Source organism: Brassica napus, chromosome C7 (genome assembly GCF_020379485.1).
Source record: "Brassica napus cultivar Da-Ae chromosome C7, Da-Ae, whole genome shotgun sequence".
NCBI classification, from domain to species: domain Eukaryota; kingdom Viridiplantae; phylum Streptophyta; class Magnoliopsida; order Brassicales; family Brassicaceae; genus Brassica; species Brassica napus.
This window is the reverse complement of record NC_063450.1, coordinates 50,637,007-50,661,532: the sequence shown is the minus strand read 5'-3', so window position 1 is coordinate 50,661,532 and position 24,526 is coordinate 50,637,007. Positions and strand designations below refer to the sequence as shown.

At 33.8% G+C, this 24,526-nt stretch overlaps 4 protein-coding genes across 6 annotated transcripts; 2 read left to right on the top strand and 2 right to left on the bottom strand.

Moving 5' to 3' along the window:
• Window positions 1–1,508: 1,508 nt before the first annotated feature.
• Window positions 1,509–4,463, top strand: BNAC07G40830D (protein SPOROCYTELESS). Its single transcript, XM_013850410.3, has 3 exons — window positions 1,509–2,299; window positions 2,395–2,553; window positions 2,668–4,463. Exons 1-3 carry the CDS (start codon window positions 1,823–1,825, stop codon window positions 2,836–2,838), a joined length of 807 nt encoding a protein of 268 aa, XP_013705864.1. The 5' UTR covers window positions 1,509–1,822; the 3' UTR covers window positions 2,839–4,463.
• A 1,774-nt stretch (window positions 4,464–6,237) lies between these two features.
• Window positions 6,238–8,509, top strand: LOC106407045 (universal stress protein PHOS34-like). Of its 3 annotated transcripts, none has more exons than XM_048763159.1 (3): window positions 6,238–7,215; window positions 8,133–8,186; window positions 8,282–8,509. In XM_048763159.1, the coding sequence occupies exons 1-2, from the start codon at window positions 6,489–6,491 to the stop codon at window positions 8,138–8,140; spliced, it is 735 nt and encodes a 244-aa protein (XP_048619116.1). In that variant the 5' UTR covers window positions 6,238–6,488; the 3' UTR covers window positions 8,141–8,186; window positions 8,282–8,509. The 3 variants fall into 3 exon arrangements, with proteins under 3 accessions (XP_048619116.1, XP_013703276.2, XP_013703275.2); XM_013847822.3 differs by having other exon boundaries at window positions 6,239–7,215; window positions 8,133–8,182; window positions 8,271–8,509; XM_013847821.3 differs by having other exon boundaries at window positions 6,242–7,215; window positions 8,133–8,182; window positions 8,263–8,509.
• A 975-nt stretch (window positions 8,510–9,484) lies between these two features.
• On the bottom strand, window positions 9,485–10,651 carry LOC106407333 (zinc finger protein CONSTANS-LIKE 4). The gene is made up of 2 exons (XM_013848179.3): window positions 9,946–10,651; window positions 9,485–9,843 (listed from the first exon to the last, which is right to left on the bottom strand). The coding sequence occupies exons 1-2, from the start codon at window positions 10,480–10,482 to the stop codon at window positions 9,760–9,762; spliced, it is 621 nt and encodes a 206-aa protein (XP_013703633.2). The 5' UTR covers window positions 10,483–10,651; the 3' UTR covers window positions 9,485–9,759.
• Window positions 10,652–13,692: 3,041 nt separating this feature from the next.
• LOC106409347 (G-type lectin S-receptor-like serine/threonine-protein kinase At4g27290) lies at window positions 13,693–18,906 on the bottom strand. Its single transcript, XM_013849992.2, has 5 exons — window positions 15,974–18,906; window positions 15,508–15,665; window positions 14,985–15,433; window positions 14,736–14,886; window positions 13,693–14,664 (listed from the first exon to the last, which is right to left on the bottom strand). Exons 1-5 carry the CDS (start codon window positions 17,241–17,243, stop codon window positions 14,356–14,358), a joined length of 2,337 nt encoding a protein of 778 aa, XP_013705446.2. The 5' UTR covers window positions 17,244–18,906; the 3' UTR covers window positions 13,693–14,355.
• Window positions 18,907–24,526: the final 5,620 nt, after the last annotated feature.

Genomic DNA, 24,526 nt, shown 5'->3' with positions numbered 1-24,526 from the left:
TTTCATGTTCGGTTCAGATATTTGAGGATTCGGTTCGGATTTGAATAACCAATTTAAATTGGTTTGGTTTAAATATTTGGATAGATAATTAATAATTATTTAAGTATTTTTGGAGTTTTGAGTATATTTTAACTATTAGATATTTACGTTTGATTATTTGTATATGTCTTCAAGTATTTAAACGAACTTAAAAGTATCATATATGTTATGGATGTTTTTATATATATTAAATCTAAAAAAAATTAACATGTATAAGTATATAAATCTATTTTGGATACAAAATATTTCGGTTCGGATCGGATTAGGTTTCAGTTCTTCTAATATCAAAATTTTGAATAATTCAGATATTTAATCAATTTCGGTTCGGAGTTGGTACTACTTATTCGGATTGGGATCGGTTCGATTATTCGGATTGGGATCGGTTCGATTCTTCGAATTCGATTTTTTTGCTCAATCCTAAATAGTGACATAAAAATAAATAGCATCATATTTTAAAAAATATACACACGCGGACGCACGGATCAAAATCTAGTTATATATTTAAAAGAAGAGATTTAAAAGAATAAATATAACTTCGACTGTAACTAGACTTGCTTATTTTAGATGATATGAGCTGTGTAAAATCACGTTGCTTCAGACATCGCTTGCTACAACCGGCGAATGGTCTCACGTCCCGACACCTATCTTCTGCTCCGCGAGTTCTATACACTACTGACAACGCACTGTTTTTATTGGACCGTGTGATTCAGACATCACGAGTGAGTCTTGCCCCAATCTCCGATATGCCGCCTCGACGGTACCAAATTCGGATTTTCACAATATTACCTAAGAACAAATATTACATAAATAAATCGATTAAAAGCTTTTAATTTTATAATCTTACGTTTTTCGCTCACACAATGTTGAAAGAAGGATCTACACCCCCCCTCTCCCTTTTGTTGTTAAGCATTGAATTTCGAAAATTGCCAAGCTTGATCATTATATATAAAAACTATTGTATACACAAGAATTAGGATCCAGCGGACAAGTGTTACCTATTTGCTATCACTGTCGTCCTAGTATATATATGTAGTTTATATCTGCACATAATATTCTATAATGTATATATAGTTAGTTTGTTACAATTGTTAATAAAAAGTAGGTTGATATAAATGAATTAATTAAGGAGTAAGTGAGGATTAATTATCGAAAGAGAGAAATTCACCACTGAATGGGTATAACCAAGAAAAGTCAAGATTAGCACTAACTACCCTTCTGTTTTGTTGAATTTCTTCCTCGATCCAATGCATGCATAGCATCAATCAATCATACATTCGTGCCATAAACACTAACAAAAATACATAATACTGCAGATGTCTCTCGACTTAAACCCCAACAAAATATAGTGGATTAGTGATCTAGAGTAAACCCATTTTCTGTCTAGTGTAACTTGAGTTTACACACATAAGTTAGACGTGCATGCAAGCAAGTGCAAAAGGAATAATTATATCTGGTTAACTATAAGAAGGTAAAGAAAAGCGTATTTATTTTACTTATCTTTTTGAATTAAAAAGGCCTTAATATTTGATAAAGAAAAAGGCTTTAATCTAGTATATGGGGTAAAAAGTTACAAGGTAAAAACAAAAAAAAAAAGATAAGTTTATCCTCATATAGTACCTGGAAATAACAGCAAGTAAAAAAACAAAGATAAGTACAATGCCTGAGTACATGAACAAATACACAACACACATATATGCAAAGAAATCAGGAACAAGATAAGACGTAAAGCTATTTGCCTTCTCCTCTTCATCTCCCTCTCTAAGCACTTCAGTGATTATCACCAATGGCGGCTTCTCTCTTCTTCATGCCAACAGACCAAAACCCAAACGAGTTTCTGAGAAACACTTACCTTGTCAATGACTCCAGCGAGATCCCGACAGAGCCGCCACAGAATAGTCATGGTCGGATGCCGGGATCCGAGACAGGGAACCAAAAACCAAAGAAACAAGTGCTGAGAGGGATGGGTGTGGCAAGGCTCGAGCGACTCAGAATCGAAGGAGAAAGGAAGAACATGGTCCTAGCCCAAGGAGGAAGAGGAGCGAGCCCTAACGCTACCCGTTCACCCGATCCGGGTGTTGTGCTACAAGGCTTCCCAAGCTACGGTACTGGTGGGCCCAACATGTCTGTCGGAGGGTATACTCGAAACGGGTCGGGTCAGATCCCGGTTTATTCCCCATGGGGTGTTGTAGGGACCTCCACTCACGAGCCCTCTTCATTCCCAACTCCTCAAGTGTATAACCACTGTGATGTTTGCTTCAAGGTTTGATTTTCATCTAAGAAAAATATGAATATATGATTGATAATGGTATTGGCATCCAAAGGGCTTTGATTTTTTTTTTTTTTTTTTTATTGTAGAGGCAACGTATCAATGAAGAAGTACGAGCCAACGGTGGTGGGTTTCCGCAATACACAATGGTTCCTCATTTTCTTCCACCAGATCAGAGGAGCCAAAGCTTCTTATACGATCATAGAATCACCAGATATTCAGCCTCACCTTCTGCTTCTACTAATCAGGTTTTTAACAAATCATACGGTTACTGATCTGTCCATTTTGAACATATATTAAAGATATGTATGCATTTATAGTTGCTGATCTTATTTTCTTGTTATCAATTAATGGTGTATTAGGGCTCAATGGAGGAACTTGGGAGCGGAAGCCCTAGAAACGGAACAGGAGATGTGAAGGAGTACCAGTTTTTCCCTGGAAGCGATGGTAATAAATCGGTTTCATCAGTGTCTACATCAGTTGGTGATTGCAGTCCCGACACATCCACCATCGATTTGTCCTTGAAGCTTTAAATGTTCTTTAACATATTTTTGAAACATTTCTGGAGAATTCTCTCACCTTTTCTCTCTTTCTATAAAATATAAACAATTCGTCTTTTTGATTTCATATAATACAGTAAAAAAAATTATGAACAGAAGAAGAAAAACCCTTTTTGGTGTATGCATCTGAAGGCTAAAACGAAAGAAAGATTCAGGTTTTTGATTACCCTTTTGGTTGTTTATTATGAGATTCTAACCTAAACAATCAGACATGTGTTCTCTGTTCTCTTCCTTAATTTGTGTCATGAGACTTCTCTCCTTTCCCTCTCTCTCTCAAGCTGTGTCAGATCTCTTGGGGCTTGGAACCATTTTGTGTTTCTTTAGTTATGCAATGATGCTGTCATGATTCAGGTTATCACCTAATCCTCGGTTTAAGAACTGTGTGTCTGATTTTCCTGTTAATTTGATGAGATAAATATATCAAATTTTTCTTCATTGTAGCTTGTCCAAGGATGTTGCATAAAATGTAGAGATAGAGAAATATGATTTCTAACTGTGAGACTGAGTAGCATTAGATGCTCCTTTTCATCATTTTTTTTAAACATCTCCTTTCATCTATAACCGTATATATATTATTATGTAAAATTGTCTTTCGGTAATGTTTTTTTTTGTATGATTTGTGAATTTTTTGAGCAAAAGCTTTTTTGTATGATTTGTTGCATTAGAATGCTACATCATTGAGAGGGAGAAAGATAAATGAAAAGAATTGTGAAACTGAAAAAAAAAGAATCAAAGATTGTTGTGTTGAAGACAGTCTTTGTACTTGTCTCCTGCAGCCTATATGAGAGAGTTCTATTTCTCAATATTTTTTGTCCACATTTTTGATGAGTAGGGGATGTGGCGACTCAGCCTCACCATGCTTCTTTCTATTCCTTTCTCTCCAAATCACATAGAGACGTTCGGAGCATGAATAACGCATGGTCGGGGCCGTCGGGCATATCTTTTGGTTGCACTAGATGTGTAATGCAAATCCAATTCGTTGTGTATTTCTCTGCCAGCATCCCTTTAGTCAGCTTCTCTCACATAAAAGCAGAATAAGAACAGGTGAAAAATAGGTGTTCCACGATTCCCATGGCCATTTGCATAAAACACACACAAGGGATTGATGTTTGAGTCCATTTTGTTATTCGATCACATGTGGCTAGACGATTCTTCATCGCTAGCCATAGAAGGGAATACCTGGGAGTGACATACTGAGACCAGACTCCATTTGACCAGCTGATACATGATGGGTGCGCCTCTCTTATATGCCCCCATGTGTCTTTAGTCGAAAATTTCTTCTTGTATTTGTCAATCTTACATTTCCACAGAGCAACATCCATTGTCTATTTTTCAAAAAAAGGAAGAAAATCATTGTCTGTGAATTCCTCACCCGATTTAAATCAATCTATGCGTCCACCTCATTTAACAGGCTGTCCCTCTGATTTCTCTTACAAAATTAAAGAAATTTTATGATTGTTATATAGGTAAAACTGTGTGTTGTATATATATACGTTGTCAGTTTTTCGTAAAGATGCATCATGCATGCACTTTGAATAGTTAAAATCAAGATATGCTTCCCAGATTTCAAGATTACTCATATTTCGCGAGCGTTGAACCAAACTTCAGATTTATTAGCTAGGACTACGAGATCTTTCCAAAGAGTATTCTATTTTATTAGTTGTTTTATTCCGGTTTGGTTACTCAGACCACCTCAAATTTGAGTAATAGAATAGTTTATGTCAAAAAAAAAAGTTAAATTCATCAACAAATCATGGAAGCAAAATATTTTTGACAATAATCTAATAAACGATAAGATAAAACGCGAATAACGATCACCGTTCAGCAAACAACAATATACTAGGATAAGACCTATGTTTGGTAATATCAATTCAATAGTAAGTATATGTTGTCTAACATATTGATAGAGAAATACAATATAACTTCTATAAATTAATAATGTTGGGACTTTGAAATTTTATTAATTTACAAAAGTTTCATTATTTAGATTTATTATTTTAAGATATATTTATTTAAGATAAGAAAAATATATGATTTTATTGTATAGAGATTAGTTGTTATTTTTTGAAATTTATAATAATTTTATTATATTATTTGGTGTATATAATATATATTTTATAGAACTTAAATGTGGTTTTAGATATACTATTACTAGATCTCATTAGAAATTTATTAAGTGTTAAAAAAATATAAAGATAATTCTATTGTAAATATAAAACAAACAATAATGGGACCATATATTTACATAGAATTTTCTAAAAAAATTATTATCTTATTATTTTATCGATTTATGTTAAATTTTGAACCGACTTAAGTTGGGACTGACGAAATTTATTAATATATAAAAATTATTAATTTATCAAGTATTAATTTACGTAGGTTTCACTGTATTCTCAAACCCAAATGCATAGCTTTTCTTTTCCATCAAAAATATGACATATGGGCCCTTAGTATAAAAAGAAAACCCGACCCATTAAAGAATAAACTGATCACTAATTAGATAAAACAGTTCTACTACTCTTTTTTTTTCACTTTGTTAATCTTATTAAAGAAAGGGCAAAAGCCCAGAACTACAAGACATAAAAGAGGCCAAACAAAGCCCACAGATGAGGCCCAACAAAGGCCCACGAAAAAACAGTTAAAATAGAGTCCAAAGGAAATCAGTCGTAACTCGAAATCCACACGTTTCTTTTAGCATGAAAGGGACACATGCCCACTATACGAACCATCACCACGCTTCAGCGACAAGGACATCTCCGGCGAAGATCTAATCGGCTGGCTCACCGGAAACAGAGCCCCGTTCAAAGCGCCTCGCCGTCGACGACATCAGGAGATGAAAACGTCACTATGTACAACACCTTAGTCTTTAGCGTGAGATCTCCATACATCGTAGAAAAAAAATCAAATGAGAATGATTTGATTCTCCATTGAAAACCAACAGACCCACAAGAGAACTAAAGCCAAATGATCTCTCTTCTTAATTTGAAGTTTCTATGGAAGAACAACGTTCTCGATCCAATCGAGCAACAAAACCGATAGAAACAGAGATAGCTTGAAAAAGATAAGATATGACAAAAGTCGGGATAAACCCGGAGAAGACCAACGTCACCACCGCGAAGAGAAGTGAGACGTGGAGCCAAGAGCCAACGGAAACATCGGAAGAGCTGATGTACCGTCGGAGCCAAAAGCCGGCTGACCACCAAAAAGAAGATGTGACGCCGGAGACCAAAGCCGGCGAAATCAGTGCTGAGAGAGCCACTGTTTCCCGGAAACTGAAGCCCAATAAATGAGAGTCATGGCCGGAAAAGGAAACCGACCAAAAAAACAGAGCTTTGGTCTCTACTCAACTCCTCCTTGTTAAAGATTACAGTGACGGAACAGAGAGGAGAGAGAGACCGGGATGGGTAAAATATGTGGCCAACAGTTCCACTACTCAGCACGTTCGCGTATTTTTCAAAAAATGAACATTCAATAATACTAAGAGCTAATCCATTATCCAAACCATTAGAGCAATAAATAACGCATAAAAAAATTATACGTTAAGTATATTCTTCATCTTCATATAGTAATCAAAGAAGTTTCTATAATCATCAAATCGGAAGCAAGAGAGAGAGAGAAGAAACATGAACCCAGATTCCGATCACCCTCACCTCCCCACCATCAAGATCCACCACCCCTCCTCCCCTCGCCACTCCCACCACCACCACCACTCCTCCTCCACTCCCTCCGCCGCAACCCCCACCCCCACCGCCGGCGCCCGCCGTAAAATCGGAGTCGCGGTCGACCTCTCGGAGGAAAGCTCCTTCGCCGTCCGCTGGGCCGTCGATCACTACATCCGCCCCGGAGACGCCGTCGTCATCCTCCACGTCTCCCCCACCTCCGTCCTCTTCGGCGCCGACTGGGGCCCTCAGCCTCCTTCCTCCGCCGATCAGACGCCTCCGAAGCCTAGCCAGGAGGATTTCGACGCGTTCACGGCCTCCAAGGTGTCCGATCTGGCGAGGCCGTTGAAGGAAGCGGGGTTCCCTCACAAGATCCACGTGGTGAAGGATCACGATATGAGGGAGAGGCTGTGTCTCGAGATCGAGAGGCTTGGTTTGAGCGCTGTGATCATGGGGAGCCGAGGGTTTGGAGCTGAGAAGAGAGGGAGCGATGGGAAGCTTGGCTCTGTTAGTGATTACTGTGTTCACCATTGTGTTTGTCCTGTTGTTGTGGTTAGGTATCCTGATGATCGGGATGGTCCTGGGAATGGTACTCGGGATGCTATTGTCACTGTTAAGTCAGGTAGGGATGATGATGGTGAAGAAGGACATGAGGCTAAGGTTGCTGATGCTCATCATGAACACATCAAAGGTACATAGGATTGTTGATTGAGAGAGAATGCCATTGATAGGAACTTTGGAAGGTTTTGATCCTTTATTGGGATTTATACTGTCCACGCTTCAAGTATTGATTGTTTGTTTCTCTTCATCTGATGATTGTTATTGTCTTGTATGCTATTGTCTTAGCTTTGTTGTGATAGTCTACAAGTTTAGGCATAATCTTGGTTTGAAAAAGCTTCAACCTTTATTCAACATTGCTTTAATCAGTGGTGTCCTCTTCTTTGGTGTTTGCCCTACTTTGCTTCACGCGTTTTGTGTTTTGAATATTCTTAAACCTATTAGTCTATAGAAGATATATGCTCTTGGACGACAAGAATGTTTTTGTTTTTGTTTTTGTTTTTGGGTGTCCACTTGAGTTGTTAAGAAGTGAAGAATGAGTCTTCTGAGCTCCTCAGCTTTACTCCTAAAACATGCATCTAGTGGAATGCTGTATGTAATCTTGAAATGTAAATCTTTCGTTTTCCTTACATTTAGTTGCTCAAACCAAAGTTTTGATGAATAATTGTGAAGGGAAAAAAGAGAGAACGACTTATGTTTGCATATATCTAGTTATCCTTTTTCGTGTTTCCCAAGTCTTTGCGCTGGTTGTACTCATCTTAGACAATATCATGTCTCTGTGCAGGCTGCTGCAAAATATGTATATTAGATTGTCAAAGCCTAGGGTTTTAAAAAGACAAATGTCGATGGTCTTTTGCTTGATTGGTTTAATGATCTGTCTTGTGTGCCCTTTAGAATCTAGTTTGAGCTCTTTGAAGTTTACAGCTTTAGAAGGAAACTTGACATTAAAAGCTTACACTACTTCATCGTTACAAGTTACCTTTAAAAACCATCGCTGCATTTGATTTGATTATCCAAAGCTAATAACATTTAATACTCCTACTTTTACAGATGAGTAATGCGTCTTAGAGGCTCATTGGATCCACCCTCTTCACAGCAAGGTATATAGAAACTACCTTTTCGACTTTGAAACGACCACATATGAGAGTCTCTATAGCGATCATTTTGTTTACTTTTGAAGTTTGTTAGGTACCACTGATGCATGGAAACAATGGGGTTTAAGCGGATTTGTGCAGAGGAGTGTGTTCGTGTGTGTGTTTGTGCTATCTTTTGCAATCAATAGGTCTCTGGAATCTCCTCTGGATTCATTATTAGTCCTCTTTTCTTTTATATGATTCACCATGTATGATTTTCACATTAAAAACAATGAAATAGTTAGTATGAACACTGAAACCCTTTAAGGATTATGATATTCATCTTCAATCTGATTTTATATAATCCCATATGATAATAAAACATTGATGCTGATTTGTTATATAGCAAAAAAAATTCAAACTTGACCAAGTCATTCACACCTGGTCCACCCCGACTAAAACTAGTTTGGGAAGTCTATTGTAAAAGCTTTTTTCAACTATTTATGATGACTGAAAATCTCATTTCATTTTTCATTTTTGGTCATAGTGAATGACAACTGAATTTTATTTAAACCTATCACCTGTAGTCTGGCCTGTTCGCTCCACTTCAATAAATGATTCAGAAGACAAGTCTCGTCACCTGTTTCAGTTTTGAATTTATATCCTTCATTTATGATGTCTCGTTCGTGTAAATGAAGATCACGTTATGGTTGAATAAATGTTAGGTTTGTGGTTAAAATTAGTGTACAGTTTAAGCTAATTGTCAAACTCAACGTATGGGAGAAAGACCGCGTCCATTACTTTTTGGTTTGACTTTTGGGGACTATGGACTAAAAAGCTTGAATTTTTCGACGATAGTCATGCTTTGATTGTGAAAGCCACCGAATTTTCTTAAAGAAAGTAAAACGTGTTTTGGTAAGATCTGAATATTTTCTTTATATTATCCAGAGTACTATGCCATATACAAAGATGAGATCATGTGAATCAAATAGGATGGTGAGATTGAGATAAGCTTAAGCGAAGTAAATAAACATGACGATGACATTATCCTCAATTCCTCGTGGACCATCGAAAACAGTTCGCAGACTCGTCAGATATGACTGGTTCAGTGTTCTTGGCAAATGAATGAAAAACTTTCACGACCCATAAACCATAAAAATTCTTGAATTTATATCGTCTATTTTGTGAAGTCCCCACAATTTTATTTTTGAGTGGTCGAGATAACAACTGAAACTACAATCATGCACTTATTTTTCTTTACGTTATATCAATGTGTCTATTTGTCACCATTCCCGCCCATTCCTTTTATCCATAAACTTATAATCTAAATAATATAAAATTCGAGTCTAATAATAAGCATTTCAATACATAGGAATCCAAATTAATTACTCAAATAAACAAAATCAACAAGATAACGATATTGATAAATGAAATGCAAACATTTAAAATTACAAAACAATGAACTACCTCATCATTAAAACAAGTCTATTGTTAGAATCACAGAAATGAACGGTGGTGATTGACCCAAAGAGGAGAATCAACGGCTGAGATCTCAACTCGTTTTGGAGATGGCAAAGAACAAAGAAGACAACGAAGGAGATGACTCAACGGCGCCGTTCCTCTCTTGACGGTCGCTTCAACGGCCGAGAACAGTTTGACTCTTGAGCTGAAGAGCATCCGATCTCCTCCTGCAATTTTCAAAAAAAAAAAAACATAATTAAAAAAAACCAAAAAGGAAAGAAGTTGAGATTGTTAAGACAAAACTGAACGAGAAAAAGACATATCCGTACATCGGAGCAGTCCCTCGTCCTCTTCGCCAACGGACCTCCGCCTCCACCGTCAGCAGATAATGAACTCATTACAAGAGGCGGTTGCGCCGCCGCCGCCGCAGCCCACGGCACCACTTGATTCTCAGCTTCGTCTTCTTCATTTTCATCTTCATCACTGTACTCCTCGTCTTCATCTTCGTCCTCATCATCATCGTAAGACTCCGCGCCGTCACCGTCATCATTATCGAAACCATTGATCTCCTGGCCAGGATTCTCCGACAGAATCCTCTCAGTGCTGCTGACGCCGTCTCTACCGCCGCCGGCGGTTTTAAGAGCGACGCATGAATCGCAGACGGAGAAGGTTGGGCCGAGGCGAGGCCCCGCGGCTTTCCACGGCGTGGGTGACTGGCAGGCGCTGCAGAGAAGACATCGCGTGTGCTTAGCGACGAGGAAGTTAGCGCCGTGAACTTTACCGTCGCAGTCCCAGCAGAGACTCGCCTGATCTGACTCGCAGTACATTCTCGCAACACCTTCGCATAAATCACACTTTTTTCCCATTAGATTCAATCTCAAGAGTCGAGACTATTTCTCTCCTTGGTTTGTTCTTGTTTTTCTGGGGACAGCAAGAAGAGGAAATCAAATTGCAAGTTGCAAGAAGAGGCTAGTTTCGTCTCTTTCTGTTCCAGCAAAAAATCTATTTCTCCTCTCTTCTTTGGTCTCACGATGGTTTTGTTTTATAGAGCACCCATGTTTTTTAATTCTGTGGTCAGGAACCATCTCATTTTCATTTACCTATACTTACTTTCTTAAAGTATTGAATTTATTAGAGATTAGTTTAATTTAATCTTTTTTATTAAGAGATTGGTTTAACCTTTTTCGGGATTTTTGTTTAGATAATGATCAGTTCAATTTATATATCTGCAATTTATTCTATCCACTTACTAGTATTTTCTTTATCGTTTAAGATTTATGCCATATCCTCTGACTTTAGTTTTCAGGATAAGATGTTTTTGTTTAACTTTTATTAGCACTTAATAAAATGATTTTGAGAAATTTTAGTTTTATAATCGTACAATTTGCTCAATAAACACCAATAAGTCGTCTTGTGGCAGTTAGTTAATTTAGCGATGAACACCATACATTTTAGAAGCTCAAAAGTTAAAACAAAAGACTTGTGTATTTAAACCTCATTTTAGTATGTACTTACTTACGGTTATAACTATTCTTTCTGGGAAAGATTTATAACAATTTTATAGTCTTATAGAAGGTAATCAAGTTATATTCATCTATCGATTGAAGAATTTATCATGGAACTATAAATTATATTTTATGTCTTTTCCGCTGATATTTCAATCGTGGTTAGGTATTGCGAATATCATATAACAAGAATGTCAAATGAGTTTAGTTATTGGGTTTAAATCCTCGGTTTATTAAAATAAATAGTACTCCTATATACTTGTATATGTCATTATTTTAACATACAGCGCTGGTCTAATATGTACCATAGTTTATTTAATTTAAAAACCACTTAATGCGTATGGGCCATGGCGACCAACTCTTGGTTGAGTTTCGAGATATTTTGTGGGGAGATTTATTATCGATGACGTGGCGAGATCTCAGCCACGAGAGAAGGAGAGAGAGATTCTTCCCTGTCTTACGTGGACGAATCAGATTCTCGACGGAATAAAGAGCCACGTGAGCCCACCTGGGTGTTGTCTGGACCATAAATAGCCCCAGTTCTCCAAAAATAGACAAAAATGAACTGGGGCCCATTGGGTGTTGTCCAATGGCGTCAGTTCTCTCTCGCAGAGCACCCCATCAGTGAATCCCTTTTGAACCTCATGAAAGAGGTTCACAAAATATTTTTTTATTATATTTTTTTCCTGTTTCATTTTTGTTTTTTTTTTAAAAAAAAAAAATTAATCGGACCAATCGCGGGTCGCCACGTGCCATGGGATCCGCGCTACAATGATGAACCCGGTTCACTGGAAAGAGATGAAAAAAAGACAAGTTCATCACTATTCATTATTTTAATTTTTTTTTTTTTTATCCGTGTGAACTCTTCCATAAGTTCAGTAACGATGTTGCTCTGAGTTATTTCTTTTATAACCACTTGTTTTTTGTTTTTACTTCTCGCATACTTCTTTCTCTTTCCAAAGTGATCCAAAAACATTTGTGTTTCTTAACTTTTGCAGTAGAGATAATAAAATAATTAAAATACAGAATGTAGAAATAAATCCTTATAATATAACCGAACATTATTTACTTGGACCATAATTCTTTGATGTTTTTTTTTGTTATATGGTCATATAATTTGTGTTTGCGTATGTGGCTCTGCCGAACTCGGTATTGAAAATTAAATTAAATATTTGATAAAGTAATAACCACATGATGTAATTATGTGAAGAGGAAATTGTGCACATGTGGCATGCTTTGATATGGGGAAAGCCTACGTGAGGAAGAACAACGGTGGTATGAAGAATCAAAGGAAGATGAGAACCACCAGAATGCACGAAGTTTGTGGTGTGTGGTCGTTTGCTTCTTTACTGTTGTTTCTTTTTCTTCTTCTTTACATGTGTGGATAAGAACTTCGGAACAATTCAGAACTTTGGAGAATGAACATAATTTATATAAATATTCAGACTAGTTGAATACATCCCTTCCTCTCAGTTCTCGTATCCTAAGAGATGTGGCATGTATGTGTGTTTTCAGAGGATATGCATTGATGACGCCACCATTTTTTATAAAGTACAAAGTTGTAACAAAATAAATAAAAGCAAATTGAGTTTGTTTTGCTATTTGTGTATTCATCCATTTAAAAGTTTTAAGCATTATAATTAAATTTTAAAATACTCAGTTTTTTTTTTTTTTTTAAATCTGGCTCAATGTTTATAATGCGACCTATTCTTTGGTTTAAGTTGGCAGGAATTGATGGATCTAACAGTCTAATTATCCAAAGTCATCCGATAAGAACTGGATTCGAACTCCCATAGATATAGTACATAGTTTATTACTTTATTTGGTTAAACACATATATTTATTAGTTATTTTCTTGATTAAAGATCGGTCTAAACTTGAATAGAAGTTTTATGTTTCGAAATATTTTAACGAACATATATAGAGATATCGGATAAAACTCGTCAATAAATCCAATAATGCTCCATATGGAAAAGCCATACGTTTAAAAACCCTTAAGTCGACACGTCTACGAGAAAAAGACCATAAGTTAAGGCCGAAGGGATGGGATGTATGTTAGGGGTGGGTACTTTACCAGATATTCGAAGCCGCATCTGAAGCCGATTCGAAAAACCCGAACTGAAATCCGAACCGAAGTAGCAAAATACTCGAACGAGTATTAAATTAGGAGAGATTGGATATCCGAACCCGAACGGATAATATTCGAACCCGAATAGATATCCGAAGATAACGAACATATATATACTTACTCTTATATTTCTAGTTTACATTTCTCATTTTTTTAAATATTTACATTGATGTTATACATACTTTAAGATAATAAGTATATATATAATTATGGAAAAAATGATTTGATATTCATTTAAAATGCATGTCAAACTTTTTGTTTCATGTATTAACAAAAGTTACATTCAAAGTTTAAAAACAATACCCAAATTAATATCTATTTGTTTTTGAAATATTATCTCCAAACCTATTAATCATTCAATCTATAAAAAAAATAAAAAAAAATCAGTTAAGTGAAATCTATATTTTTAAATACAAGAAACTTTAAAAAATGAAAAATTTAATTTTTTTTTCTTCTTAAAATCTAAATATCCGAACCCGATTCAAAATAACTGAACCCGAACTAAAAATATCCGAAGTACAGAAATATCCGAACGGGTTCTCTATCCCTATACCGAAATACCCGAAAATCCGAAATACCCGATCCGAACCCGAACGGATACATCCGAACGCTCACCCCTAGTATGTTATCGTAAGTTCATAACATGGGCCTCTTTGTCCACGTTTTTTTCTCTTTCTTTTTCTCCCACGTTTTCTTTCTCTTCTTGCCATTCACGTTTTTAGGTCTCTCTCACATTCTCCACGTTAAAGTGTAAGCATTAGGTGAGATCTCTTAGTACTAGATACAACAATCATCTTAATTATGTCTGTTACGTTCTCATGTGCCTAATTTTAGGTCTTGAACTTTTATGGTAATTGGTAAATATCAGTTTGTGCCATCTAATCACTAAACCTATATGAATCTGATCTTAGATTCTTGCAAAACTTCTTACTTGCCGAACTCTCTGTCCACCCCATAAATACTTGGAAATTACAATAGAACGAGCACCTAAAATCAATAGGAAAACTTTGGATCATGGCTTCAACTACTTTTATAACAATATATAGTTTTCTTTTTACATAAAAATAGTTAGAGATTATAGAATATACAAAGATCGACTACAAGGTTTATCTAGGCTCCATTACACTCATGGTTTGTAAATTATTGGAAGGAACGTCAATATTAATCGATGTAGTGTCAGAAAACAAGAGATTTCGCTCGTTGTAAAACCCAGGTTCCTTGGGATCAAGAAGCAACATTTCACTACTTAGCATCAGAACCACCATTGACATGTTTGGTCTATCTATAGGATCTTGTTGTACACATAACAGACCGATATGAATTGCTCTCAACACTTCAGAAATATCTGTACACGATTCCTTGAAAGCTTCATCGATTAACTCACTTGCCTTCTCTTCTCTGTATTGCCTCCAAGCCTACAAAATTAATTATGACTACTTTAAAGTAAGACTAAAATAAGCTGTGTTGGTGCTCCTAATGTACTTACGTGTCCAAGAAGGTTAAGCCTGTGTTCATGATTGCAGAAACCATGGTTTCTTCTTCCTGATACTATCTCCAATACCAAAACTCCGAAGCTAAATACATCGGATTTTAATGAGAAATACCCGTCAATTTGATACTCCGGTGACATATATCCACTGCAGAACGATAGAAAACAAACCCTTTATTAAAAATAAAAATAAAACTTTTTTTTAGCTTGCTATGCACGTAAGTCAATAAAGATGGCCAGTCTTACTATGTTCCAACCACTCTAGTTGTGTTTGCTTCAGTTTCATCTCCTCCCAAGGTTCTAGCCAATCCGAAATCTGATATTTTAGGATTCATATCGGAATCAAGCAAAACATTGCTTGCTTTGAGATCGCGGTGTATGATTCTAAGCCTTGAATCTTGATGGAGATACATCAGCCCGCGAGCAATCCCTTTGATTATTTCCAAACGTTTAGGCCAATCAAGTTCCTTGCGCCGTTCTTTATCGAATATGAAAGAGTCCAAGCTTTTGTTACGTTGATACTCGTAGATGAGCATTCTTTCATCTTCCTCCACACAATACCCAAGTATCTTGACAAGGTTGCGGTGTTGTAGCTTTGCAATTAGCTTGATCTCGTTTTTAAACTCTTCTATGCCTTGTCTTGACGTTCTTGAAAGCCTCTTTACCGCGATTTCTTCTCCAGTAGACAACGTTCCCTGGTGAAAAAGAATAAAAAAAAAAGATCTTACCATTTAATCTGAAAATAAGACAAGAAACTGTGACTTATTACCTTGTAGACAGGTCCAAACCCACCTTGTCCGAGCTTATTCTCATCAGAGAATCCACATGTAGCTTCTGAAATCACTTCAAGATCAAGAAATGGTAATTCAGGATCTTCCTCCTCTTGTCTCCTGCTGGAAACACGGTCTAAATCGCGCTGCAAAGTATCTGAATATATAAATCAAGGTTTTTATTAACTTGTAAGCACATTTTTAAATCAAGATACTTCAGTTTCATAGAGCCATAATCATTTACCAATTGTTGTAAGTTTCTTTTTCTTCCTCATGTTGCATACAGTCAGACCTATGCATATGGAAATAAGAAACAATGATGTAGATAATACTATAATGAGTATCATCCTTTTCTTCCCCTTCACGTCATAGATATTATACTTTTCTGGAATTAAACAAAAAAAAAAATGATCAAGAGATATAAGTAGAAAAAACATTTCTTATTTTCACAAAGTCTTAGCATACCTATTTCTGAAGTAGCAAGCCTAACAAACAGATCTTGTCCATTTTCATCATACTCTCTTATATCAAGCAAATCTCCAAACCATATAATACATCCTCTTCCTCCATCTCTAATATCAAAAGGAGAATAAGCTGAGCAAGAACAGTTTCTCAAGCATTCCCTCTTGCATTCATTCAAATCCATGCTCTTATCGTACCACGATGCTCTTGTATCAGGTAACTTCAACTTTGAAATCTTGAGAAAATCTTCTTCTCCTTCACCACAACTCAATTTCACTCTTCTAACACACCCTTTAGACCAATCCCCATCAGAATAAGCCTTTGGAGAATAAGGAACAAACCCTTTTAAACACCTACAAGCTGGAGAGTCATTGATGTTACAGCTTCCGTAAGAGCCACACAACTTGTAGAGATCACAGCTATCCATTTCAGCTGATAGATAGAAGTTCCAATGACTATCCACCCAAGTGTAACGCTGCAAAGCTCCACTAGGATTCAACTGCATTCTTGTGATCACTGAAGGGTTCTCAAGCCTGTACGTGTAGTAAGCTTCATCCTCCGTCAACACAAACTCATACCGATAAATTGGGTTAGGTTTTAGGTTAGGCATACCAGTGAATCTTAGACCATTCCATGGACCAGCCCTGAAGACATCAACGGAGTTTCTCTTCAAGAAAAACTGCGGAACACCGTTTGGATCAAGTTTATTTGTATAGTTACCAGTTGATGGATCGTCTGGAGATTTCCAAGATGTCAAGAACCGGTTAAAACCGGTTAGAAAATCGATACCATATTTCATTCCTGGAAGAAACGTATCTCCTGGGTAATCTAAACTCTGCCATATGTAATCTTGATCATCCCCTGAGCTTCTTACAACTAAGTTACCTGTATCAAGAATCTGTACAATAGGGTATCTTGCATCGATCTTCTTCAAAGAAAATGATGACCAGATGAGAGAGTTCATGCCACTGAAGAGACATAAGCTCCCGTTTCCATTGACTTTTAGGGCTCCTGAGAGGTCGTAGAGAGGAGAATCTCTGTTTGCGACCCAAACAACTGTCTGTAGAGAGACTTTCTTGTACCAAATCCCTAGATAACGGTTTCTTGATCCTCCTGGAGAGAAAAACCCGAGCTCGAAGCTCCCATCTTTTGAAACAATAGTGTCTCCATCTTTTAAAGTCTGGTTTGGTGTTATTATATCTGTTGCTTGCGCGAAAAGAAAAGCAAAAAACTGAGAGATAAGGAGCAGATGAAGCACATTAATGGCTTCCATGGAGGCTCCTGCGGAACCGGAGAGAGTTGGAAATGATGTTGCTGTGTAAACGTACTGATGCAGTTAATCCGTTAATTATTATTGAAATATTGTAATAATTGAGGAAAGTATATAAGTAAGGTTCAGTGGTATAATTTTTTATTACTTGTTGATGGGACAATGGAGAAGAATAGTTAATTTGTTAATTATTCATTTAAATATTGTAATAATTGAGGAAATTATATATAAGTAAGGTTCAATGGTATAATTTTTATTACTTGTTGATGAGACATTGGAGGAGAATTGCAACGTGTTGCATGCAGTATCTATGAATCGTGTTACTATTGACTGTTAATGTCAACCACAACGTGCCTAAGAACTGTGTATGTTTATAATATACTATAGGACAATTGACAAAAGATTGAACGATTCAAAAAAGATGTAAATTTGTATTTCATTTGGAACTAGATAATTTAGTTAAATGAATAGCAGAAAATAAATAACTGAACAAACAAAATTCAAGTGGGGGACTTCTCAGTTTACAGATGAAACTTTTAGAACTCTCTCTGCCCAATGATCAGTGATTAAAAAACCATTGAGTATTCAAACATGCAAACCTTTTAAGTTGGAACGTCTTTAAACAAAATAATTATCTTCTTGGGTGCACGGGTAAGTTTAAATGAAATTTTCTGTTAAATAAGGAAATAATTATTTAAATATAATTGGTTTGACAAATTTTCATAGGTTTTCCTTTTCTTGCTATCCAGATTCCAGAGTGATGTAATTGTAACAAGCATCAGCAAATCTGTAGATGATTCAACTTATGCCCTAGTAGAAACGAAGTTTCCGTCAGTGGAGTGTCAACTCGATTTGGGCCGTCTTTGGACCTTGACACAAATAGATGCATCGCCACAACTTCTCTATGTTACCTGTCTTTGCGTTGTCTGACCCATATCCATGTCACTGTCAGTAGATGACCCTTTTTGTCTTTTATGTATTGAACGACAGATCATGAGATAAATGTTGTAAATATGATCAAATTACGTTCTGCATAATTTTTATATCCAGAATTGGAAAAATCTAATTATTTTAAAACTAATTTTAAATACATAAACTATAATAATGCGATAGATTTCATTAAATACTTTTTATAATGATGTTTTTATTGTTTTTCTATCAGTTTTAAAACAGATGAACTGGCAATAGTATCTCTATTTTTTTTTGTTAACTGCAATAGTATCTCTATTGTCCCATTCAATGAAAATCGACCCAGTAATTTATACTAGTAGATTAGAAAGATCCATAACCGGGTTACGAGGTTTCTTGGATACGAGTTCAATGTCTAAGGAATGTCTCGATGGCTGAACAAAACGCAGCAAGAAAATGTCAGAATGTTACAGTCTATCTTATTATTACTTGAAATCTGGTTAAGTTAGAATTTATGATATAGTATGACGAGAAACCCTTAATTTAATACTCTTAAGAAGCTGACGATACTCTTAACATGAATGTGCATTATTCTAGTTTCCTATAGATGGCTAAAATATGCTAATAAATTCATATTATGTAAATATTTGAAACGAATACTTTAATTATTATTGTCTCAAACTATCCGTTTTAGAGTTTTACACTGTGTGAAATGAAGTATATGTTTTGAATTGTTTTATGATATAATATATAAGCTTTAGCATCACGACGTTGAATATGCTTGAGTCCAGACTCCAGACCAATGATTATCAACAAAAAATGTGTGGTTTTTTTTTATGTATTCGCCCTAATTTGTAATGTGATTAGGAGGTACCCAATGTTTTTGTTTGATTAATCCGTAACTCGAGAATTATATCTTGAAAGGTATATGAAGCAAGTGATATATATTAGTTATGGATTAGATTTTCTGACAAATAAAAATGAAAAGCTCAATTTTCTTTTCTTTTGATTCTCAAACAAGCAACTTTGGTTGTAAAATATTTTTTTGGTTGAATTAATTTAACATTCTTTCAAATAACAAATAAAAATGAAAAGTTAAAACAGTTAAGTGAAAAAATGCACCTAATCGATTAGTTAACCCGTGAACAGTAAACAAATTTTGTTGTCCATAGCTGATACTTCGTTTAGAAAAATGGCTCGTTTAATACATCTATGTATCGGTCACAATAGTAAAAAAAAAAAGAGAGGTAAGTCCATACCAAAAGATTAGGTTAATTCTTAATCCACATCGAAAGATGGAAGTTAACATATTTTTTTCTTATACGTTGTTGATTCACTTAATGTTATTGGTTCGACTGTAAAGACAAAATAAACATACACATTACACAGCATAAAATATTGTACTGTCAAATTTAACTGGCGAGAAGTCCAGGCATTAATTTATATATACATTTATATACAGTGATCATCATCGCATGTAAATAAACGTAGATGTTAACATTACACATAAAAACCACACCATGCCTTTACTCTACCCACAGGATTAGTTGATTAAAGGCATATGTTTATATAGTTTTGTTGATAGACAACTTCACCTACTGAATTATTATTTTTTGTAACTGAGGCTAGCCTACTGAATTATTACTATACTAAAGTATTTAAATAACTCTTTGTTGATTAATCATATATCTATGTGCTAGAGAGAAAAGTGAGGGGACCAAACTAGTCTTATAACTTAAAGTATGTTTAGTAGTCGAACATTTGGGATCAAATTGGTTTATTCGATTTGAGGTACGACTTAGTTGATATAATTTGGTCTAATAAATCAAGACATAAAACAAAATAATTGTAAGTTAAAGAGGGGTTACTTAATTTGGCCAAATACAATAACATATCCGAAGAATCCATGAAAGTAATGCCAAAAAGAAAGGGGATAATAAATCCAAAGTAAACTATCCCTAAATTTAATATTAATGAATCTCACATAATAATTCCAATGATGTATGAAAGACTGACAACATTATGTTGGGTATAAGCTGTTGCATGTGCAAGACCCGTAAATAGATTTTTAATATCAAAGGGACTGTCTTTATTGAAGAAAAAGGTAAAGGAGAAATCTTCAATTCTTTTTTAATAATTCATATCGGCTGATCCGGTCAGCCCCGAGAGAAACGCACTTAGTGTTACAGAGTGGACTAGTCTGAAATCGTACCACACTACCCGAGTTTAGAATACCTTCCGACTAATGTCAGAAGGTGGACCGATCATCTGTTACGGCCCAAATGGTTTACATAGTGGACCGAAACCCAATCGTAGACTGGCCAAATAATGATAATTTAGTTCGCAAGTGGAATCGAACCCAGAACTGATATGGGTACACACCAAACCCCTATAAATTACCACTAGGCAACCACTGCTTACTACCATGAACAGTTAAAATATAATCACAAAAGCATAGTAATTAGTAATTACTACCATCACACTGGTTAAAGTAACCTTCTCTATCATCATAGTTCATGTAAGTTGGCATATTAAAATATTTTAATAAACTTCATGTGGTTGGTCGTGGACTAACACATTGGTTTGATCAAATTAGGACAAGAAAAGAAGATATTTATGATGTTTTTTTTCAAAAATAAACAATGTCCTTGAGACATAAAAACATTGCATAACGCATTATGCGTGAATGCATGTATATTCAATTGTCACAGTTTTAAACAACCCATGATGAACTTGTTTGATTATAGTTTATCATCCTTAAAATAATATTATAATGGCCATGCCATCGTCCCAATGTAGCAACAATAACACATGCACATGATTACTATTTCGTTACTAATGTTAAAATATATACATGCACATGATTACTATTTCGTTACTAATGTTAAAATATATACTATGTCATATATACTTTAATCTTTCGTGGAGATCCATAAATGATAGACTATGGTTAAATGGTTATTTCAGAGTATGTAAACTGACCCTTGAAATTCAAGAACAAAAAAATAGATTATTGAAGAGAACAAAAAAATAAAATTATTTACTGCAAAATAGAGTGGAGTTAGAGTATAAGTTAACATCTCTGCACTAAATTACTAAATTATATTGTAATTAATGTAAGAGAATTTATCAAAGAAATTTCTTGACCGTGTTATTTGATAAACACAAAATGTCTAAATCCCTGTTTGTCTTCTACAAGATGATAAAGTTGGCTTTTCAAAAAAAAAATAAAGATGATAAAGTTGGAGATAAAAGAAGATTGGTATTGAAGAACTCTTCAGCTAATGTCATTTTACTTCAACAGTGACAATGGGCCAAGATCTCTGGTCTATACGGCCTACTATGTACGCTCCAAAGAAGACCAGAACAATGTCTGCCACACGTGCGGGGTCGGGACCCGGTCAGAAGTCAACATACTCTGAGCAGATAAGTTCAACTGTGAACTCCAAGTGTGGCTTGCCAAATCCTACACCTACTTGTTGTCTGCGCCATCACAAATTTCTCTATAATCAAATTCATATATAAATATACGAACTATAATTCCAGTCTGCTTTGTCTCGTCATTGCGAACTTTTTTTTTTCTCTTTTTTTGTAACGCATGTCGCATGAGTTGCAAATGTAAGCATTCGATTTATTATAATTACGGAATTGTGTTTCTATGAGTTCATTGTCTCCGATCCACCTCACAGGTATGGGGCATACTGGATAGTGCATACAAATGGTACATCATACATGCACAGCTAAAGGATAAGCTTTTCTCAATAAAATAAAATGTGTATATTTTATTTTTATCCGCCCAGTAACTATCTACCTCCTTAACATCCGATAATATATTTTTATTTTACGTATATAACTGGCTGACACATTAAATTTATAGATTAATAATTTGTGTTAGTGTTACTTAAAAGCCTCTTTACGGTTTTAAGTTAGAGTAATGTATACCGTTATTGATGATAAAATTTAACTCATGTTTTGCAAAGTTCGTATTGTTGATCGATAGATGTTTTGGTATACAGAGGCTAAGTAAACACAGATGACTTTAGATTGTTGACACTAATAATATACTTAACTTTTAGTGCTTACAACATTTTTTTTCCGAGAAGTAATTCTTACAGAATTTATCAAATAAGCTTTTCTAACTTATGTTTAATAAATTTCCTAAATTGATTATTTATAAATATATATATATATATCCCCTATATATTAACTGTGGAACATTTGAAAAGATGTAACTTCAATTTTGTATTAATTAAAATAGGCCCCAATGCATAGGTGGCACTCAATTAGGTAGCCAATTACATTCAATTGAAAAATAAGTAGGTCCACATTCGATTTTTATATGTTGTTAGATACATAAGTTGGTCAAACTATATGATATAATGATATGATATGTTATTTTCTTTCCTTAAATCAAACCTACGGAATAACCATAAATGACTAATATATATATGACAATTAATGATTTTAATAATAAAGATTTGATAACAATTTATATCTCCTCCATCATTTTTTGTTTAATTTTATATTATTAAAATAAATTAAACAATCAAATTAGCTATAAAAGTAAAATTTAGATTTTTTCGTATATGTTATATTTTGAATTTTTAAAAACAACAATAAATGACTAAAACTATTTAAATTACTATGTTAAAAATTAATGATCAATGGTTTAACATTTTTATTATAAGAAGATACACATGATTTTAAAACCATATGAGTAAAAAATATCATTTAATAATAAAATAAATATATATATATATATATATATATTAAACACTATATACCATAGGATTACATAAATATTTTAATATTAAAAGTTTCAATGAATTTTCAAGAACATTTATAAATTATAAACTTATTAAAGATTTCAGATTAAAAATTTTGTTATCGATGATTTAAATATTTTGTTATAAAATGATATGAATGATCATAGAACCGTATGATTATAAATTCTTATTTAATAAATAACTATATAAAATATAATATTCTTAGAAAAATAGGTTGGTCCATCTTAACTTATATTACATTTTTTATTAAACTAACTATCGAATTGATAAATAACGTACCAAAAAATGTTTTGCACTTTCCTTAAATAAAAGCTACGAAATTACCTAATATGATTAAAATCTATGTGAAAATTAATTATTATGAATAATAAATATTTGATAACAATTTTTGTATCTTAGTTCTTTTTAAAAAATTTATATTATTAAAAGATATTAAAAATCACATTAAATATATAGTAAAAAAACATTTATATTTTTTTATATGTTATATTTTGAATTTTTCAAAACGTCTATCAATTATTAGAAATTTGAAGATCACCACTCTTAAAGTTTTGTGATCAATAGATTATTTTTTTGTCATAATAAGTTACAAATGATCATAAAATTGTATTAATATGAACTTTTATTTAATATTATAAGAAGATACACATGATTTTAAAACCATATGAGTAAAAAATATCATTTAATAATAAAACATATATATATATATATATATATATATAGATTAAACTATATACCATAAGATTACATAAATATTTTAATATTAAAACTTTCAATGAATTTTCAAAAACATTTATAAATTATAAACTTATTAAAGATTTCACATTGAAAATTTTGTTATCGATGATTTAAATATTCAGTTATAAAACGATATGAATGATCATAAAAGTGTATGATTATAAATTCTCATTTAATAAATGACTATATAAAATATACTATTTTTTAAAAAATAGGTTGGTCCATCTTAACTTACATTATATTTTTTATTAAACTAACTATCGAATATTCGAATTGATAAATAATCTACCAAATATTGTTTTTGCACTTTCCTTAATTAGAAGCTACGAAATTACCTAATATGATTAACGTATATATGAAAATTAATTATTATGAATAATAAATATTTGATAACAATTTTGGTATCTTAGTTCTTTTTTTAATTTTATATTATTAAAAGATATTAAAAAAATCACATTAAATATATAATAAAAACATTTATATTTTTTCTTATATGTTATATTTGGAATTTTTCAAAACGTCTATATATTATTAGAAATTTGAAGATTCTCACTCTGAAAATTTTGTGATCAATAGATTATTTTTTTTGTTATAATAAGTTACAAATGATCATAAAATATAACGCATATGAATTTTTATTTAATAAATATTCAAACTAAATAATATATATATATATATATATATATACTAATGATTTAAAGCAACAAGATTGGCTGATCAATTTAGTTGTCCAGTTGAAATTTTTCAAAAGTATGTGAAAGACTAAAGTCAAAGTAAATATGGATTTAGAATAGTAGTTATATTTTACTAACCAAAATACCGAAAAAAACCGAACCGAATCGAAACCAACCC

Bases quoted from the DNA above. Each gene is read 5' to 3' on its own strand.
- BNAC07G40830D (XM_013850410.3), top strand. From the start codon at position 1,823: ATGGCGGCTTCTCTCTTCTTCATGCCAACAGACCAAAACCCAAACGAG. The intron at 2,300-2,394 runs GTTTGATTTTCA...TTTTTATTGTAG, and splicing joins ACTGTGATGTTTGCTTCAAG to AGGCAACGTATCAATGAAGA. The intron at 2,554-2,667 runs GTTTTTAACAAA...ATGGTGTATTAG, and splicing joins CTTCTGCTTCTACTAATCAG to GGCTCAATGGAGGAACTTGG.
- LOC106407045 (XM_048763159.1), top strand. From the start codon at position 6,489: ATGAACCCAGATTCCGATCACCCTCACCTCCCCACCATCAAGATCCAC.
- LOC106407333 (XM_013848179.3), bottom strand. From the start codon at position 10,482: ATGGGAAAAAAGTGTGATTTATGCGAAGGTGTTGCGAGAATGTACTGC. The intron at 9,844-9,945 runs GTACGGATATGT...TGAAAATTGCAG, and splicing joins GGACGAGGGACTGCTCCGAT to GAGGAGATCGGATGCTCTTC.
- LOC106409347 (XM_013849992.2), bottom strand. From the start codon at position 17,243: ATGGAAGCCATTAATGTGCTTCATCTGCTCCTTATCTCTCAGTTTTTT. The intron at 15,666-15,973 runs GTATGCTAAGAC...TTATATATTCAG, and splicing joins GCTTGCTACTTCAGAAATAG to ATACTTTGCAGCGCGATTTA. The intron at 15,434-15,507 runs GTAATAAGTCAC...CTTTTTCACCAG, and splicing joins GGTTTGGACCTGTCTACAAG to GGAACGTTGTCTACTGGAGA.